The sequence below is a fragment of the Myripristis murdjan genome, chromosome 23, assembly GCF_902150065.1.
Source record: "Myripristis murdjan chromosome 23, fMyrMur1.1, whole genome shotgun sequence".
In the NCBI taxonomy this organism is placed as follows: Eukaryota; Metazoa; Chordata; class Actinopteri; order Holocentriformes; family Holocentridae; genus Myripristis; species Myripristis murdjan.
Window position 1 is genome coordinate 17,548,364 of NC_044002.1, and position 18,700 is coordinate 17,567,063.

The 18,700-nt window shown below is 40.2% G+C and overlaps 1 protein-coding gene across 3 annotated transcripts in view; it reads right to left on the reverse strand.

Annotated features, from left to right (window-relative positions):
• gramd4a (GRAM domain containing 4a) overlaps positions 1-18,700 on the reverse strand; it is a 65,766-nt gene that overhangs the window by 10,521 nt on the left and 36,545 nt on the right. For 2 of the 3 annotated variants that reach the window (XM_030045659.1, XM_030045657.1), the window contains 12 exons: positions 13,452-13,572; positions 11,372-11,433; positions 8,890-9,025; positions 7,532-7,557; positions 6,888-6,979; positions 5,606-5,697; positions 4,817-4,865; positions 4,085-4,156; positions 3,953-3,996; positions 3,716-3,825; positions 2,622-2,776; positions 1,205-1,222 (listed from right to left, as the gene is read on the reverse strand). In XM_030045659.1, the coding sequence (XP_029901519.1) occupies positions 1,205-1,222; positions 2,622-2,776; positions 3,716-3,825; positions 3,953-3,996; positions 4,085-4,156; positions 4,817-4,865; positions 5,606-5,697; positions 6,888-6,979; positions 7,532-7,557; positions 8,890-9,025; positions 11,372-11,433; positions 13,452-13,572 (977 nt within the window). The remainder of the gene's footprint in view (positions 1-1,204; positions 1,223-2,621; positions 2,777-3,715; positions 3,826-3,952; positions 3,997-4,084; positions 4,157-4,816; positions 4,866-5,605; positions 5,698-6,887; positions 6,980-7,531; positions 7,558-8,889; positions 9,026-11,371; positions 11,434-13,451; positions 13,573-18,700) is intronic. The other variant, XM_030045658.1, reaches the window with a different exon arrangement.

The window sequence follows — 18,700 nt, forward strand, 5'->3', positions numbered from 1 at the left end:
GAAAGGAAGGAAGGAAGGAAGGAAGGAAGGAAGGAAGGAAAGAGGAGGATGTAATGGAGAGGCGAGAGGTGAAATGATGAAGAGGAGGTACAGGAGGAAGGAAAGAGAGGAATATTTTAACACTGTGGCTTCATACACAATGCAGTCCACACCAACTCCCTTCTAAGTAGCAGGGCAGAGGGCAAAATGAGACAGAACGTCCACGCTCAGGGTTTTAATTTTGTGTTTCTCTGATTATGCCGCTCTGTAAACTCTTCTTCACAATGGACTCAGACGCAGGTGTGTCGTGCAAAGCAAACAGCAAAGCCGCCACTCAGTCAGCATACAAATTGTTGAAGTACAGATGACAGGCATAAAAGTATCTGTTAGTTTGTGTTAATAAAATAAGCAAATATAAAATCAATCAATCAATATTTACTTTATATATCTAGTTAGTGTTAGTAAAATAGTGCAAACATGAAAAATAAATATCTATCTATATCTATCTATATATCTAAGTGTACTAGGAACAGCATACTTGCTATTGAGATGCACCTGCAATTATTTTTGGTCTCCACCTATCTGTCTGTCTATACATTTTTAGAGAGATATATTTTTCTTTGTTTTTAATAAAGCCAATGTTTCGCAAAACAGTCAAAGACAACCAAACTAAAAGAAATAAAAAATTAAATTTACTAACTAACAGCACCTACTCTATGGAGCCAACTACTGCACACAGTAAGGGGAAGGGAGGATTTGGTAAGCTCATATTAAACTACTACGGTAACGGGTCTATTGTACTCACACTTCTACTACTCATTTATTACCATGGTTCAAATCATCAAAACACACTGCTCTAGTTCTCACAGAGTGTGTCTGTGACAATGGATTCAAAATGTCTACTGTATGAGTATTATTATTATTTCAGATTTGACAGCTGGGCAGGAACATTTTGTACGGTAACGTTCACTGGAAAACGGCTGATTATGAAATCATGGGTTGTGGCCAATTGTGACACTTTGATCCATTTTGTTCACAAACACTGACGGTCAGTCCGATGTGAGGAGGTGTGCTGCAGACCGCAAATACACACACTCATGGACACACACACAGCCACACACACACACACACACACACACACGCGCGCGCGCACTTTGAGGTCAGCTAGTGGCACACCCAGGCACTAGTAGAGGAACCGAGGGGAGACACACCAGAGAGTCCCTACCTTCTCAACGGCAGAGAGCTGAGAGAGAGAAATGACAAGTACAGCTGTGACTGGCACCAGAGCAAAGACACATACACACACACACATACACACCCACACACACACACTAAACATGCTTGCACACACTCAAACTATAGGCAAACAACTCTGGCATCCACTCAGTAAGAACAGATCATGTCAATGGGTGGCAGAGTTTAATAATGTGTTAATAATGTGATAATAATGTGGCACTTTATTGGTCCCTGTACAGAAATTGCCTTTTCTCTTGTCCCCCTCCACAGGGAGGTCAGAGGTCAGATGTTGTCTACAGAGCAGCAGCTTTGTAGCGGGGGGGATTCAGAGTCTTGCTCAAGGACACTTCAGCAGTCAGACAGTTGGTTCATTTGGGTTTCCTGCAGCTGAAGGGCTTTCTTTCTAATAACTGGGCTGCCCTACTGTGCCACGATATCAGCACTGTGAATGCCAGCATGGATTTATTCTAGCCAACCCCTCAGCCCTTGAAAATTAGTGGCAAGTCTTGTGTCTGTTCAGACTACTTCAATGGAAGATGTGCCTGAGTACAGATTATTACTCATTTTATGTGCAATAGTCAGTGAAGGAAATATTGGAGTGCTTTTTCACAAACATTCTTACAGTAAATTGGCATTTTTCAGACCAACAAAGCAGGAGAAAAGTAATTTTATTTGACATCTGTGTAATGCAACGTGCCCTTTTGCAACAATGCCAGCTACACAAACAGTTTAAGGCATTTCTAAACATATAAATATTGACTGTCTCGAATGGAGACTGTCAGACTCTGTGTTTTTTTTTTTTTTTTACCATTATGTTAACTTCTCAATAACATTAGCTGCTTTGCTGCATTAGCTTAGTTTAGCTGGCTAGATAACACAGCGAACAGCCAGCTGCTCAGGGTTATTCGAGCTGATTCTTATAAATCCACAAGTGTTTTGGAATAGACACTAATACTAAAGACACCGACACACTGATGGGTATTTGGAAACAAACCAGTGTTTATCAGAGCTAACATTTATTTTCACATCCATGACTTGCATCTTTGCCAGATAACCAAATGTTATGTTAGTTGGCAACAAAACCTGCAAAGCCACTATAGATATAAACATAGTTAGACATTAGCCTGTCATGTTAGCACTGGGGGCGGCTGAGATAGAAAATAAGGGTAGCAAAGGTAATTCCAGGTAGTGCATTATGGGACATTCTTTGTTCCTGGCAGGGCCCAGACTAAGCTGTGTCAGATGATCTGTGTGTGTGCGGGTGCATGTGTGCGAATGGGGGAGGAAAACGTCAGGAGAGAACTAGACATGGCAATGAAGAAGAGAAACAGCAAGAAATTGAGAGACAAATTGTGTTAGCGCAGTGTCTGTGTGTGTGTGTGTGTGTGTGATGTTTGCCCCCTCACCCGTCGTGACACGGTGGCGTTGGTCCTCTCTTTGAGCTGTGGGTCGGTGGGAAGGCTGTTCCATACGATGTAGGGCGTGTCGTACTTGTCCCGCAGCTTAGGACAGCTCTTAAACAGGAAGTCTATGATGAAGAACTTTATGCCGGCATACAGGCCTAGACAGTGAGAACGAGAGAGAGAGATGATGATGATTAAAAAAAAAGGAGAGGGCAGCAGCACACATGTAAGTTAGAGGTGTCAAGGAATAAAGTGCAAAAGTGAGGAGAAGTAGAGGGGAAGAGAAAAAAAGCATTTGAGAGAAAAACAAACGCAGAGACGGGAAGAGAGGGTATCAAAACATCTTGTTCGGCCAAATCGTAAAAAGATGTCAAAACTGTGCTAAAGCAAAATGGTCTTCACCTCTTCCTTCCCTGGGCATACTGCCTGACTTTCTTACTTCTCAGTACCTCCCATTTTCTCCATTTAGCACAATATCATACCATATCTTCCATATTTTTTAATGGATTTTCTCTGATACACTACACATATTGAACCAGAATCTCACTGTGTCTATTAGAAGACAAAATAGTCTTTGTTTCTCTAAGCACATCCTGAGGAAAAGGGCCTACAGGGGTATGGAGGCACATTGCTTACAAGAGGCAGCAAGTACTCATATTATGAAATAAGAATGCCGATAGCAGCCCTCACAGGATAAACAGCTCCCATTCTATGATGAATTTAAAAAATTCCTCAACTCGACACATAAACACGACATGATGGTGTTTTTTCCCTTGAACAAAATTTTAAACACACAGATTCAGAGGTCTTATTAAAGTTCATTACTTTTTTTGCAGGGGAAGTGACATAACATACACACAATAGGCAATAAATATTACATTTGCTGAATAACTTGTCACTGACTACTTTTAAAATGAGGCTGACAAATTCTATGAACACCATGCAATACCATGATTTGTAACAAGAATTTATCGAACTCCCTCACCTTCCCTGGCTTGAACAGACTTGTCAAAATTAATAGCTTTCATAGGAACCCTGGATTAAGTGTGTTTTCATAACGCTACAGAAGGAGAGAGGACTGAATTCGTTTGTCTCACCAATCATGAAGCCCATGAGTTGGTATGGCAGGACACAGGAGGTGATGAAAGCCACCCACAGGCCAATATAAAGCTTCTGGGTGCTCTCCGGCTGCACCCACATGAACAGGCTGAAAATAAGCACACACACAGACACAGACACACCAGGGAAGAATTAACACGCAGTTACTCTCCTAAGTGACATCCAAACCAACACTGCCACAAAAAAGTCTTTCGCACAGTATTAATGTCACTTACTTCTTTATCTTCTCCAAAACATCCGCCATTTTACCAAAAAGGTTCTGAAAGCAGAGTTGAATTATTGTATGGATCAGTGGGTGTTTTGAACTGTGTAGCCTAATATGGGAGGTAACATGAGCTGTGCCGTACCTGTGCTTTTTGTGCAACGTCAAGTACAAGCTGAAACTTCTCTGATACAGTCAAGTCTTCCTTTGGAGGCTCCTGCAGTTCAACAAAAACACGACAAAAGTCATTTTTAAGACGAAAAAGGTTGTGTCTTATAAACTGATGTTTATTGTAAAGAGGAAATTAATGGTTCCATGACTTTTGCAGTGAGCCTGACCTGATCACACCTGTTGGAATGATTACACAATTTGAGTTTGACTGGGTTTGGTTTAAGAATTATAAACTCTAAATCGTATCTTAGCTGGTTTGCTGATTCTGTCCTGGGGAAGTGAGTGGGATGTGATGGGAAAACCCACTACTGCTGCCCAGAGAAAGGCGCTTTTCATTGGCAGGAGAGTCACAACAGTGTTGAGATTTGATGGGAATATTTGATGTAGCCATGCTTCTATTAGGAACCAGAGTTTATTTGTCAAAATGTGTAGCCATTAATGGCCAGTAAAAGAGATTTATGGCTTTACGGTTTCACAGTTTTATAAGGATTTTTTTGTTAAATTATTCAAGCCTTCTAGCAATGCAGAAATATCAGATATCAAGCAGGCTGGTGCTCTTGGTACATATTGGGTTTCAAAATGGCATTTCACACAGTTGGTGAAACTAAATATGAATTCTCCTCCCCTGATGTCAGTTACTCTTTCACATTTTTCCCTCTGACACACAGAAACAGCGTGTAGCATGACAGGAAGTAGGAAGTCTTACCACGGGTTCAGAAACCTCAGGCACAATGCTCCACTGGATCCTCCAACCTCTGAGACAGAAAGAGGAAGATGTGAATCCATTTATTGAAACGCAGCAAATAAAATAAGGACACAAAACCGCCTTCTGACCTCTAAAGTTACTTTCTCAAATCTGTGCAACCTTCATCACTGAGGTGACCAAGTGTCCCATTTTGTAGCTAGATCCCAGGCAAATGTCTGAAGAACACCAATATGTCCTGATTTCCTACTTGTCTCCAAATGCCCCACTTTTAAAGACTTTTGATAATTGTTATATCGCTTTCTGAGTGAGCAAAAACATCTCCCATGTCTTCTACCCCCCGATGCTGTGACATTTAACAGCCGTAAGCCGTAGGCAAAGGCAGGCATTTGCTTGTATCAGATTGTGCAGCAGAGTAACAGCATCCATCCATGAAAACACACATTTGTAAAAGTTTTGAAATCTGGTCATTATAACGAGTACAGATTGTTCCTGAAGATGCAATTATTATTCAGTGTGGATCACACAGTGGTCAGAGGTCCACATTATACTGTTTACTATTATTATTAGTGTTGTTGTTGTTGTAATATATTTTATGGGTAGTCCAACGCATTAAAATAGTTCTAAATTGACATATTACAACACAAAACATATACAGTGAATAAAATTGTTGTTTATCCAACTATTGCTCCTATTCTTATTCCAGCGGAGCAATGATAGTAATAAAAAGAGATATAATGACTGCATCCATACGATATACCAGTGTCCAGTGGAGAGAACTGTGTTTTTTACCTGGCGATGAGGTAATTCAAGGACAACCGCAGGATAGCTAGGAAGAGGAACATGGGAATGGCCCAGCCATGCCATGCAGCATTCATGTAGATCTGGAGCCAGGAGGAAACAGAGCACAACACAGATTAGCTCAGTCTACTCTGGTTTGCTGATAATATTTTCAGCAACTGAAAACAATAGAGTCCCGTTATGGAATATTTGGAGAGTTGCTCCCAGTGATGACGAGGGATGAGCCACCACACTGGAGGACTGACAACAAAATTAAACACTGCAGGATTATCACTTCTTCTGCCCTGACAAAACACAGAAAATTTATTGTTTTGCTGTGGTGGTACTGGTTTCAAATTATACTTTAACTGTCACTTCCACTACAGTGGCTTATAAGCATAAATAACCATGCTCCAGTTTTTGTTTTTTTGATTTTCACATTCAACAGATCTCTACTTAAAAATCATCTGTGGATTTTGTGCATCAGGTATGAAGAAAAAGACGAGAACAGTATAAAAAAATCCCCATGGTGACAGTGGCTTTTTATTTATTTATTCATTTGTTTTCTCTTCTTTCCTGGCACTGGCTTGCACCACTCATCTCTGAGTGATATCAGCAGTGAGAGACGCTAAATTATTATAGTCTCCCACTTCAGTGCTCAAGTGGGATCATCTCTGGATACTGAGACATATGGCCACAATCAACGGGATGAAGATGATTCATCAGAATCACTCAGTGTGAACACTGATGGAGATTTGGTTAGGCCTTTGAGGACCTTCGGCAGAATAAATACAACTCTTCATTGTGGCGGTGAAATTACCTGGCTGTTTATTTTATCTCACTGTCAAGCGTTAATGTGCAAAGGCGCATTGGCTTGGAAGATATTTACACATCCTCCTGTGGTTTGTCTACAATAACACTGGAGATTAGCAAACTCAATGCATGCAGTGTGCACTATGACCATGCTTATGTCATACTGTATACAATTAATCTTTTCTTAAACATATCAAGTCTTTAATAATCTTTTAATTTCTTAATGTTGCTTTGCCCTAATTTAGGTCTAACTGCATGAAGCACTGTTACTGGAGATGGAAACGAATCATTTAACTACACAATGGACCTGTATGATGATGTGACAAATAAACTTTTGATTTAATCTATCAATACAGAATTACCAGAAATGTACAGCATGCTGCATATACAACACTGATACCTATAAGTGCAGCAGGAAATGCAAGGCAGGCCTCTAATGGAATATTGTGTAACAGATTAGGAAAGTAAAATGTGTGCTCACAATGAAGGCAATAGCTGAGGTGTAGACAGAGTGCCAATTAGATAAGGCGGAGAGGTTCCTTAAGAAATTGGTGACAGGTCTGGCTCCTCGTTCTGAAACAACACAAGCAGTGGGAAAGAGTTAGTTTCTGTTAGGACTAATACATATTGATATTGATATTGTACTTTTTTTGGTGTCAATATTTCCAGGCATTAAAACGTACAAGTATTCATTCAATGACAACTCATTTCCTTTTTCTCAGTGAGGTGAATTTCTAATGGTGAAAATGAGTTCTACTTTGTCAATGAAAAGCCAGTGAAATAATTCGATGTTAAACAGAAAACCAATACTGACTTGAGTGTTCATTCAAAGACGAAAGGTATTTTGAATTGTGGAAATTCAAACTCTACTAATTTAACAACCAACCCTAGTTTGGTTGAAGCATTACAGCATTTAATAATGTCTACAGAGCTAAAAACAAACGATAGAAGATAGAAGCAGACATCATACACACTCATCTCATCTCACTCACTGTCCAACATGCTGATGACATATTGACCAAAAACAGCCTTTGGCCTAAAAATGCTGGCAGTAACAGGGTGATCTAACAAGCTGTACTGTTATTTTGTGTGTGTGTGTGTGTGTGTGTGTTTATCTGTACTCACTGAGTCGCCTCATGTTTTCTGTCAACCTAGATGGGGGTGGAAACACAAAAAGTAAAAGGTCAGAACGCACAGAAATGCACATAAAAAGTCACAAACAGTACACGCACATACATATACACTACAGACACACACACACATAAAGAAAATGTTCCTTCGTGCAAATGGAGATGGTGACACTGTGGCCTTCAACAGACTAGCATGACTCACTCATCCTCACTCTGTCCTCCCTGCCACAATAACAGGCTGATCTGAACACACTTCATCCAGCAAACCACCTATTGATGTGTGTCGTCCAAACAAACCCAAGTCTGCTCACAGTGAGCAGCCCCCTCACAGGTAGGCACAATGGCATGCGTTTGTGCTTATTTTTTGTAATGTGCATTCAAGGTCCAAAAATCGATTCTCTCCAATCCAAAGAAAACGTGAGTCACAGCTGTGTCAAACACCACAAATTTGATGGGAAAGGAAGCAAAAACCATAGGAGTGCTTGGGAGCTCTTAACATTTGTACCATAACATGACTATGGAAACTAAATTATTAAATTACCATCAACTCTTGGTGTTTTCTGTGCTGTATCATCTACACCATTATATTCTAACAGCAATCTGTTTATTTTCCTCGATAAAGGTTCCTAAGTCGTTTTAGAAATACAACACTCAACCAATTACCTCCTTCCTGATGTCATTTTATTTTACATATTTTGATACTTAGTTTTTGAGGTAATCCTCCTTGACTAGACACTATGGACCGACTGACAAAATAGGACCTGGAAAACACAACATGAATCTTAAACCCCTCAACCCTTCCATTTGTTACCCATGCGTATCGAATACATGAGGCAAAAATGACTTTAAAAAATGATCATATGTAATATTCAACCAAAATCTATTTTTTTTCTATATTTAGAAATTTATTTTATATACAACACTGAATTCAGTGCAGCCCAAGACAGTTCTAATTTTCTTATTTTAATTTAATTAATTTACTTCTTTTATTACGTAGTTTGCTCTTTTTGCTTCTACATTTCCTCCTTCATGATGCAGAACCTTTCTACTGTTTTTACTTGGTCTTGTATACTGATATTTATTTTTTAATATAGTGGCTGACTTAAGTTTCAATTTAGGTATTACATTAAAAAAACAAGATATAGAAGAAATATATACATACCAATTCCTTGCTACAGGAACACTGTTTAAATACTTGGGTAAGTGCTTTGCCTGGTTGTCAAGCATCTTTACTCTCTAGCCGCTGTCTAGCCTTGCTAATAGTGAAAAAAACTTACTCAACAGCTGGTTGGACAACCAAGAATCAATATTTGAGGACACAAACTCCATGTTCTGTTCCAGAAGAGCCCCCACCTTTTAGCACTTAGCGGTTCCTCGGCCTCCACGGTGCTCTCCTCCGGCTGGAAGCGGAAGTCTTCGATGTAAACCCCAAAGCGCTCGTACAGCCACTTCTGCAGCCGTGAGCTCCACGTCTCTTTCTGCTGTTTATCTGAAGGGGTGTGTGTGTGTGTGCAATGGAGAAGTTGGGTACAACGGGACAAGAAGCACAAAGCATACATGAGTAGGAAAAAACATTATCTAGACAGATTTGAATTGGAGATCATAATCAGTTCACCAAATTGCCTCTATTTCCAACAAGTATGCTGTTCTGCAAGAGACACAAATTGCACTGGTGATATTGGCGTAATCTCTTTCACCAATACCATCGACAATCACACATGGTTCGCCTACAAAAACAGCTTTTAATAAACTTTCTTCCCAAAAACCTTAACTTTCTTCTTATATGAATGAATGTGTAAAACTGTATTATTGTAAAACTGAACAAAGAGGCTGCACATACAGTGAAATTTCCTTTTACGTTGAATAAACACTATAATTATAATTAAGACAAAGTGACAGTTCTTGTATGGCTCCAGTTTTACAGAAACTAAAGCAGCTACCTGCTGATGACTATTCTGTGAATAACTGATTAAAAAATAGGGAAATACAGAGTACAGGTGTGATTTCTGTATTTTTTTGCTAAACATCAATTCAGCTTGATTCACCATTCACTAGCTGAATTGAAAAATGATTTCATTTTTAATTTAAGAATTTTTAATTTAAGAATGATTTTGTAACAATTCTATCTAATTTGAGTTTGTGAATTGTGATTTGAATCAATGATTCAAGTATTTTAGACAAGTTTACATCCATTTAAAGAAAACAGGCAATAATGTAAGACTATCCTTTTTCTTCTGAAATGTCAAAGAGCAGACAACAGGACATTTAATTTTTATTCATTTATATATATATATATATATATAGGTATATATAAATTAAAGAACAGTGAGTGATTCAATTCACAGTTCTTTAAAAATGCAACAAATGAATCGTTGCACCCCTGTTAGAGACAGATATACTGCGTATAGGCATGCTGCATAACTAGTAGTTAGGAACCATTTTAATTCACGGTCACCACAGTCCCATTAGCCTAAATTACTCACTCTCTTACCTTTCAGTACAATCTGTCCCTTTCCTGCTGTGCTCCCATCCACCCCAATGTGTCCAAACACACACACAAATACACACAGAGCCCCGATCCATCCTGAAAACACACTGACACTCACACACCTCCAACACTTTCACACCACAGGCGTGTCTGCCCTAGATGAGGTGATCTACAAACTTAACCCATTTTCCAAAATTAGCCCCCCACCCCCCCTTGCTCTCTCTCAATTACTCTCTCTCTTTCTTTCTCTCTCTCTCTCTCGACACCTGAAACCAGACACATAGAAGTCATCAGGGCACTAGAAGTCAAAAGTCTGTTATTTAACTGAAAAACACAAACACACACATTTCAGAGATGCCATCTGACTATTCTGTGCTAATGAGCTCCCTCTTCCCTCACAGATGTACACACAGTCACACACACTAAAAATGAGCGCACACACACCGGTGGCACTGATGTTAGCAGTGTTTGTTTGTCGTAATGAGGACAATTAGCATCCATACCAGAGGACGTTTTGTATATAAACACTGTTTGCTCTATTGCCTTTTCTCAAGCTTTTCTCCATGTTATACCATTATGGAGGGAATATACATCCACACTGAGGCATGTTAAAATGACATTTTGACACTAAAATAATCTGTGTCCACACAAGCGCTTCAGCACTGCATCAGAAATAATCTACATCTATACTAACACGCCTGAAAACATGCATCACATGACTAAGGTGTTTGAATATGACGGCATAGTGTGGATGCTAGGCACAAATGTACCAAAAATGATTCGTTTAAAACCAAAGCACATCAGTGTGGATGCCTCAGTATGTATGTGTGTGTGTATGTGCGCGCACACAGTCCTGCTGCCTAGAGGAATCTCCAAAATACACACACAGTCTGCCATGCTTCCTAGAATAGCCCATCTGCACTTCCGACACCCTTCTCATCACACACTCCATTGCACATAAAAACACACACACACACACACACACACACAGACACACAGACACACACACAGTCTACCCTCTTGATTCACCCCCACACTTGGCAGACGTCATCTCCCTACTCACTTCCTTTCAGTAGCCCCAAAACTCCCTCTCCCTCTCTCTCTCCCTCTCTCCATCTCCCTCTCCCTCTTTCTCTAATTGGCTGTAGTCCAATTAAGACTTGTTATGTCAAGGATGGCTGGAAGCTGGTGGCTGCGTGGGGTGTGTGTGGTTTTAGCGGATAGGGGGGCTTTTTTTTTTTTTTTTTTTTCAGAGGATAGAAAATAAGTCAGGGAAAGATCCATCTCTTTCCACTCTGGTTCTCTCTCGCTCTCAATCTCTCTCTCTGTCTCCCTCTAGGCTCTTACCTGTGCCGTTGCTGGAGGGCGACTGCTGTTTTCGGGGAGGCTGTGGTGGGGAGTCCTCCAACCTGAGAGAGAGAGGAAGAGAAAGAAAGGCTTGTCAGCGTCAGTGTCACTTCTCTACAGCTATTAATGTCATCAGTCTCACAGCAGGTGCTTCACAATATGTTCATATGTCAGAACATCCAGAGGTGCCGTCTCAAATAAATCAACGACTGCTGCGAGAGAATGAAGAGCCTTTTGGACAAACTGCAGCAGAAGGAAGAGAGGCAGAGAGAAAGAAGAGAGAATGTGGAGAGAAACAAGTTCATCAGTGTCAATCTGCCTTTGCTAAAATCAATAATCTCAGTGTTACAATGCCCAGAAGTTGCTTGGTAATATGCTTAAAGTCAATACATGCACAACTGTTTTTTTTTGGACAAATCGAAACATCAGAGAGAGTGAGAGGAAGACAGCCTACATTGCTAACAAATGCAAGCACATTCAGCCAATATCTCAAAAAAAGTATAGGCTATATGTCTATTTCTGACCTTAATTTACCCAAGAAAAGTTGCCTAAGCATGCATTCTCTTTCACAGCAGCCTTGTTTCATATTTATGTTCAACTGTCAAGCATCAACATTATTAAAAAATCTCCCTGAATGTCTCTCTTCACAGAACTGATTAGTGCTGGCCAATTTATTATTGTCATTTACTCTCTACTAATGGTGGACATATATTTCATATTTTCATTCAACATTATACATTGAATATTTCTGAACTTTCAAAGCCACTGTTGTGCAGTGAAATTGAACCATTTTTCCAACCAATCATGACAAAATTTGTTTCTAACATGAAGGCAAAATTTGCTGCTTCCATTAGGGTCAAACAATTAATCAAAACATTATTGAAATTGCAGTATAGTGAGGTGCAACATCCAAAACATATGAGCTGCAATTTTTTTGATAAAGATAAAATGTGAGGAAAAAATAACATTATAAACAAGCTTTTTGGTGCTACAAAGATTCTCTTGCCTACAAATGGTATTGTCCAGATGTAAGAAAACATGTTTGGTACAGTCCCCACCAACAATGACGTAATCATTTTAATAGCTGTTTTTGGTGAAAATTACAATTATTTTGCAAAACAAAATGCATTTCCACTAAAATCGTGAACCATATTGCATTTGCAATATCTGTTACAATAATTTCAATATCGTTCAGCCTTTCCAAACATATTTCACAAAGGATTCACAGGCAAAAATCGAGCTTGTCCCAGTTAGATACAATCACACCTAACCACCAAGCAGCTCTGCAAAAGCTTTGTGGTATTAAGTGCCTTGCTCATGGGCACTTTGGTGAGGGGACAGTTCCCTCCCTCAGGTTTATCCAGCTTGATGCGGCTGACCGTGAATGAACTAGGAAATCTCCCAGATCAGGATAAATTGGTTCAGCTTCTTAAAAAACCCTCAACTGTCTCTCTGACAGTCCTGAGGCTGTGTTTCTGTGCTGCTAATCACTTGGAGAGCTGCAGTGGAATTTCCCATTAGCAGGGATAGAAATGTCATCTGATCAGACACACACACACAGTCTCACACAAACACACTCGTATATGCACACCCAGGGTTGAAGGGTGGCTCAAGTGGTGCCAAGAGACACAGGCTTTTCCTGACACCGACATAGCTACTGTGTCACAGCCGGAGTTTGGCTATATAGGCTGGCGCATGACTTGTGTCTGTTCTCTCCCTCCCGCTCTCTCTTTCCATCTCTTTCTCAAACACAACACACACACACCTCCTTGTGGAATTCCCCGCCTAACCATGCTGCCTCTATTTATACCAGAGACCTTGGATGCACTGGGACTGCCACACACACACACACACACACACACACACACACACACCACACACCACACACACACACACAAAACCATCTGACATGACCATCACAAGTAAGTAAGTTAAGTTGAGATGTAGAAAGTGCAATGTCATTTTCACCTCTTTCTCTTGGCCCTTCCCCCTCATTACAACTTTCCATTTCATGCGATTTTGCTCATCTCTTATCGCCTTGTCCCCTTTTCTTCGCTCTCCCTCCCCCTCTCTCTCTTACCTGGTCTTGAGCACCTCATTCATCTTCTGCTCCAGGTCTATCCTCTTGCCTCGCTCTCTCTCCAGCTCCTGCCGCAGAGAGTCAACATTGGTCTCTTCCCGCAGCTTCCTCAGCTCCTCCTCTGGAAGACATAACACAATACAGATATTGTGCATCAGCGGGTCGAATTTTATTTATTTAGTGCTTTTCATACAACAGTGATGCCGAAGGTGCTCCACAAACCTGGTCAAAATCTATTTCAGATCAAGAAGAAGTTGGGGGGCAACAGAAACAAGATAACCAACATCCTAAAGGGTTTAAACCAACGAAGTAGTGTTTTAACAGTGTACAATGTATATTATATGGCACCTTTTCACACCTGCATTTCTTAGGCTAACCTAGTCCTAGGCTACAATGACCCCAGAGTTAAGGATTTGACACTTGAAAAACAAAGTCCAGGTATAACATCTTCAGAACTGCTTAGGCACAGTTTTGATTGTACAATAAACATTCCACTGTTTCAGTTTTAGCATCAATTCACACCTCACACCTTACCCCGGACTTTTCAGGGACTCCCCAACTTCACCCTGGGTAAATGACTGGGGATATCCCACATTTTGCAAGTGTGAAAGTGACTGTGAGCCCAGGGCAAACTGAAAGTCTTAGACCAGGGCTATGTGTAGTATGAAAAGGGCATTATGTATTGTATGACTAAAAGACAAAAAAATAACCCATTCAAAAGCAGCACTGAACATCTTTTTCTCATACGTTTTCTCTTAAAAAAAAAAAAAAAGGAATCACCACTATTTTTGTATTTTGTCATCATTATAAATCACCATCATTATCATTATCAAGAATGCTGTTACCATCAAAACTGGAGTCATCACACTATCATCATCAATACAATCTTCACCACCATCAAATCCCACCATTCTATATATCATCATCATCATCATCATCATCATCATCATCAGCTCCACCACCAACAATGTCATCTTTACCATCAGTAAGAATGCCAACATCAATATGATTCACCAGTGCCGGGAGTTGTTGTCGACCATTTCTTTAATACTCATCACCCTCACACTCGATCACGGCTCATCATCATGATCGCTGTTTTGCTGCCAAGAGATGTATTTTATCATCACACTGATTAGAACTGCTTGTTTTTGAGTCAACCGAGGCAAACAGTTTCCATCAACTGCTCCAACAGCCATGTTGTCAATGTGTGTTCAGTGAGTCAAATCTCATATTAATGAAGAACAACAGACCATGAAGTCAGTATTTCCATACATATACCATACTGACAAATCCATAAATCAATACCCCACTGGAGGTGTCTGTCTACTTAAGATATACACTTCCAGGCGTAAACAGTGTAATAAGATGATAGTAGCCTCTATCTTGGGCCAGTGGTATTGCTAGTGCTGCAATTTCTCAACATTAAAACACCCCCTCTCTTATTATTCCTGCATCTACAGCTGCAGCCAATTAAAAAAACCTAGGTTACATGGTCCGATACAATGTGGCATGGGTCAACAATCGCAGAGCTGGTTATGATGTTTCTATGAAAGAGTGTACCATTTCAGCACGATCTGAGCAGAGAGCATTTTGAGAGATTTAAAAGGCCTCTTCATGACCCTACATTTGCGTCACTTTATTTTGTCTCTTTATTTCCAAATTTGCACCCGATGCATCTCTATTTCTTTGTTAGTTATTTTCATGTCAAAATTCCCATTCTTTTGAGTGAGATGTGGAGCAAGAACATGCCATGCCTTTTACATGGCTGTACATATAGCAAATTGTGCATTAATTCAACAAGTGAAGTTACAGGGGAAAAAATGTTTTGGAAGTGGGAGCAAATTTGATGAAACAACAAAACTGATAATATTTTTAAAAAAAAAAAGGCCCAGCCTTTGCCTGCATTTGCTATCCTCTCAGCGACTTTCACTTCTCTTCTTTCCATCCATGTACAGCACCTCCTCCATGCTCAACCCCCCGACCTCTGCACCCTCTGCGCCACTCTTCCTCCTTGTCTGTCAGTCAGCCTCCAGCATCGAGTGGATTCAGATATCAGGGCTTTCTAAGGCTGGCCAGTAGATCCAGCAGTATTTCCTCTCAGTCTATTGTCCCTGACTAAAGAGACACATGAATATTGGAGGAGGAAGGAAAATAAATGTGTGGTGCAAATCAGGAATGCCTGCACATATTTGCTTGCACACACCAAGCACACAGACTTATGAAAACAACCACGCAGTCATATTAGACATAAAAACAACAGATATTTAAGAGTGATACTGGTAGGTACTTAAAGCGGACAAGAACCACTACTGGTGCAAGTGGTTCCCTTCATTAAACTCATAAAACGAGCACACCAGAACACATATACATTTATTTTTGATGGGAGCTAAAGGAATATGAGCTGCTGATGAAGATTCTCTCTCTGGTTGTTTAGCACTTGGTTTGTGTTTGAATAGCAGTGCTGCCAAAGTGAGAAACTTACTCAACCCATACCTAGTCCCTGCTCTATATTTTGAGCTCAAAGGAAGCAGGTTTACCCATTTATGAGTTCATGAGTGACAACAGACAATATGCTCCTCAGAACAGAAACACTGGCAACACAGCTGAGCTCTAAGAGTAAATGTGTCTCCATAGCAGTACCTTAATAAAAAAAAAAAAAAAAAAAACTGTCAAACAGACAGAAATAGCTGAAGCACAGTTTAATTTGAAAAAATCAATAAACTCATTCTTCCAAAAGCATTGAAGGCAACAAGCAGTAAAAGCTGGGAGGATAGAAATAACAAAATCAAAAGAATGAAGGAAGAGACAGAAAGGGAGTGCAGGATCTCAATGTATATTCAGGTTATGCAGCCCTGACAAGGAAACATGTATAATATCACCACGCTAAGTCCCTATCCTTTTCTCTCTGTCATCATTTCATTACAGAGACAGCAAGAGACTCAGATTACTGTAGCTGAGCTGTCTCTCTCGCTTTCTCTCATTACTTAAACTCACCTCTCACCTCTGTGCTTTATCTCTTCCACTTAACGCCAATTAAACATTAATAGCTGGTGCCCCCTGCAACGTATGCTGTTACTCGGACAAGACACGCATCCAGATGTCATGTAACGTGCCAGGCTACTTTAGCACATAAGCCCAAAAGCAAGGCAAAGTGGATTTTTTTGTAAATCCACAGGGGCATAAAAACGGGCATAAAAATGTACCAAACCTTTTGTGAATGAAAAAACATCTATTTAATGAATATATTATTAGTGTGTTTCCAAACACTTCTGTGGTACAGACAGGTCTTTAGAGCACATGACACATATTTAGGTCTGCCCTAAAACACTTTGGGGCAACAGCAGCATCAAAGAAATCACTTATTGTGGCTGCAGCGTACACACACACACGCGCACACATGCAGGAACAAACTAACCAATGAATAATACTCATTTACTGGACAACAAATAGCCTTTACTCCAGCACAAACATTAGGCCCTATATAAGAAATGTGTAAGCCTGCCAGTGAAAAACCGGTTTGTTTGCAAGGACTTTGTGACAAAATAAAATTCACTTACAGCACAGAAACAAACCAACCAATGAATTCTAGATTGATTTACTGGAGAATGAAGCACACAGCTTGTGGTGACAAGGAAAAAAAAGAAACAAACAAAATCCAAAAAAACAAAAACCAAAAGGAAATGGTTGTTCAGTTAACCAGCCATTCTGTATAATTGGGCTGGTTGGATTCTCAACGTCCTGTTGTACACTGTCATGGCAATTGCTGAGAAATTACAAACTCTGAGCTAATTATTACACCTAATTATTAAAGTAATTCAAAGCTGTAACAAAGCTTAGCTCTCAATTTGTCTCCAGGAATTATTGCTAATACATATCCTGGGCGCATGACTAGGAACAAGCGTGGGTTTCTTATGTGGATACTTACATCATGACATTTGAGACTGCACTGTAATAACCCTGAGGGACTTGCTTTGGGTGAGCAATGGTTTTACACTGTCAACATTTTTTCTAGCAGGGTCTTGCAACACAATGTGGACCCAGGGCATGTGACATTTTTCAGGACTAGCAGAGCAGTTGGGGACATTTTGATGTTCTGCCCCGTGGTCCTCTCATACTTTGAGACCTCCGGGCAATGACGAGGAAAAACAAGTTGAGAAACGACTGATCCTTCCTCTCTATTACAGGTTATGTAAATTGGTTCTCCTCTTTCTCTCTCATCCCTCCATTCCTCTTCCTCCTGTCTGGTTTGCCCTGTCACCCTGCATGCATCCCCCCATTTTTCCCTGCCATCTGTTGTGTGTGTGTTTACTGTGTTTGTGTGTGCTTACTAGTTTGAGTGAGTGAGTGAGTGAGTGAGTGATGAGTGAGTGAGTGAGTGTGTGCGTCACTTTGTGTGTGTGTGTGTGTGTGTATATATGTGTGTGAGAGAGAGACAGAGGCCAGCCAAAGGTTGCATTGGGCTAAGTAGCTTAGCACCGGCCTAAGTGGCCCCGTGCCAGGAGACTCACAGCCAACTGTAAACCTATGGACCAAATGGCTAATAGCAGCAATGCACCCTGGGTATGGAGGCAAACCAAATCCCTCTAGGAACAAGCAGTGGCTGACACTGTACTGAATTAAGACCAAAGAACAGTAGCTCTTTTGCCAGGAAAACTAAAAAAAAAAAAAAAAAAAAAAAAAAAAAATCACTTCAAAATTGGGCCTGTTCCTGCCAAGAAAGTTGTAATGATACAGAAGCATTACAATATTTGCTGAATAAAAACACAACTATATTCATGTCATTAAACATTTAAAATGAAATGGATGTAAGAAGAAAAAAGGATGGTCACTTTACACTTTCAGGACACAAAAGGAAAAGCGGCAAAATCCAAATACTGGAGTGTCAACTTTCTCTGGACAGAATGCTCGCTTGCTGTTAGCAGACAAGTCTGTGTTTTGCTTTTCAGCTTCAATTTGTCATTTCCTGTGCACAGAGATTACTTTCCTGCCAGAAACCATACCCAGCACTATTATTTATCTGGGCAAATGTACAGGGTTTCAAACAGTGGGAGGGGACATTCTTCTCCATTACAGACCCACTTCATGGTTTCGGTGAAGAAACAGCCATATATTTGCATTGAAAAAAACAGCTTTAATGATACTGAATGTAAAACTTTGTCTAACGAAGTCCCCACAGCTGATATATGGAATGTGGGTGTTCATGTGCCCACTCTCTCGTATCAGTCATATTAGCATATGAGGCATATGAG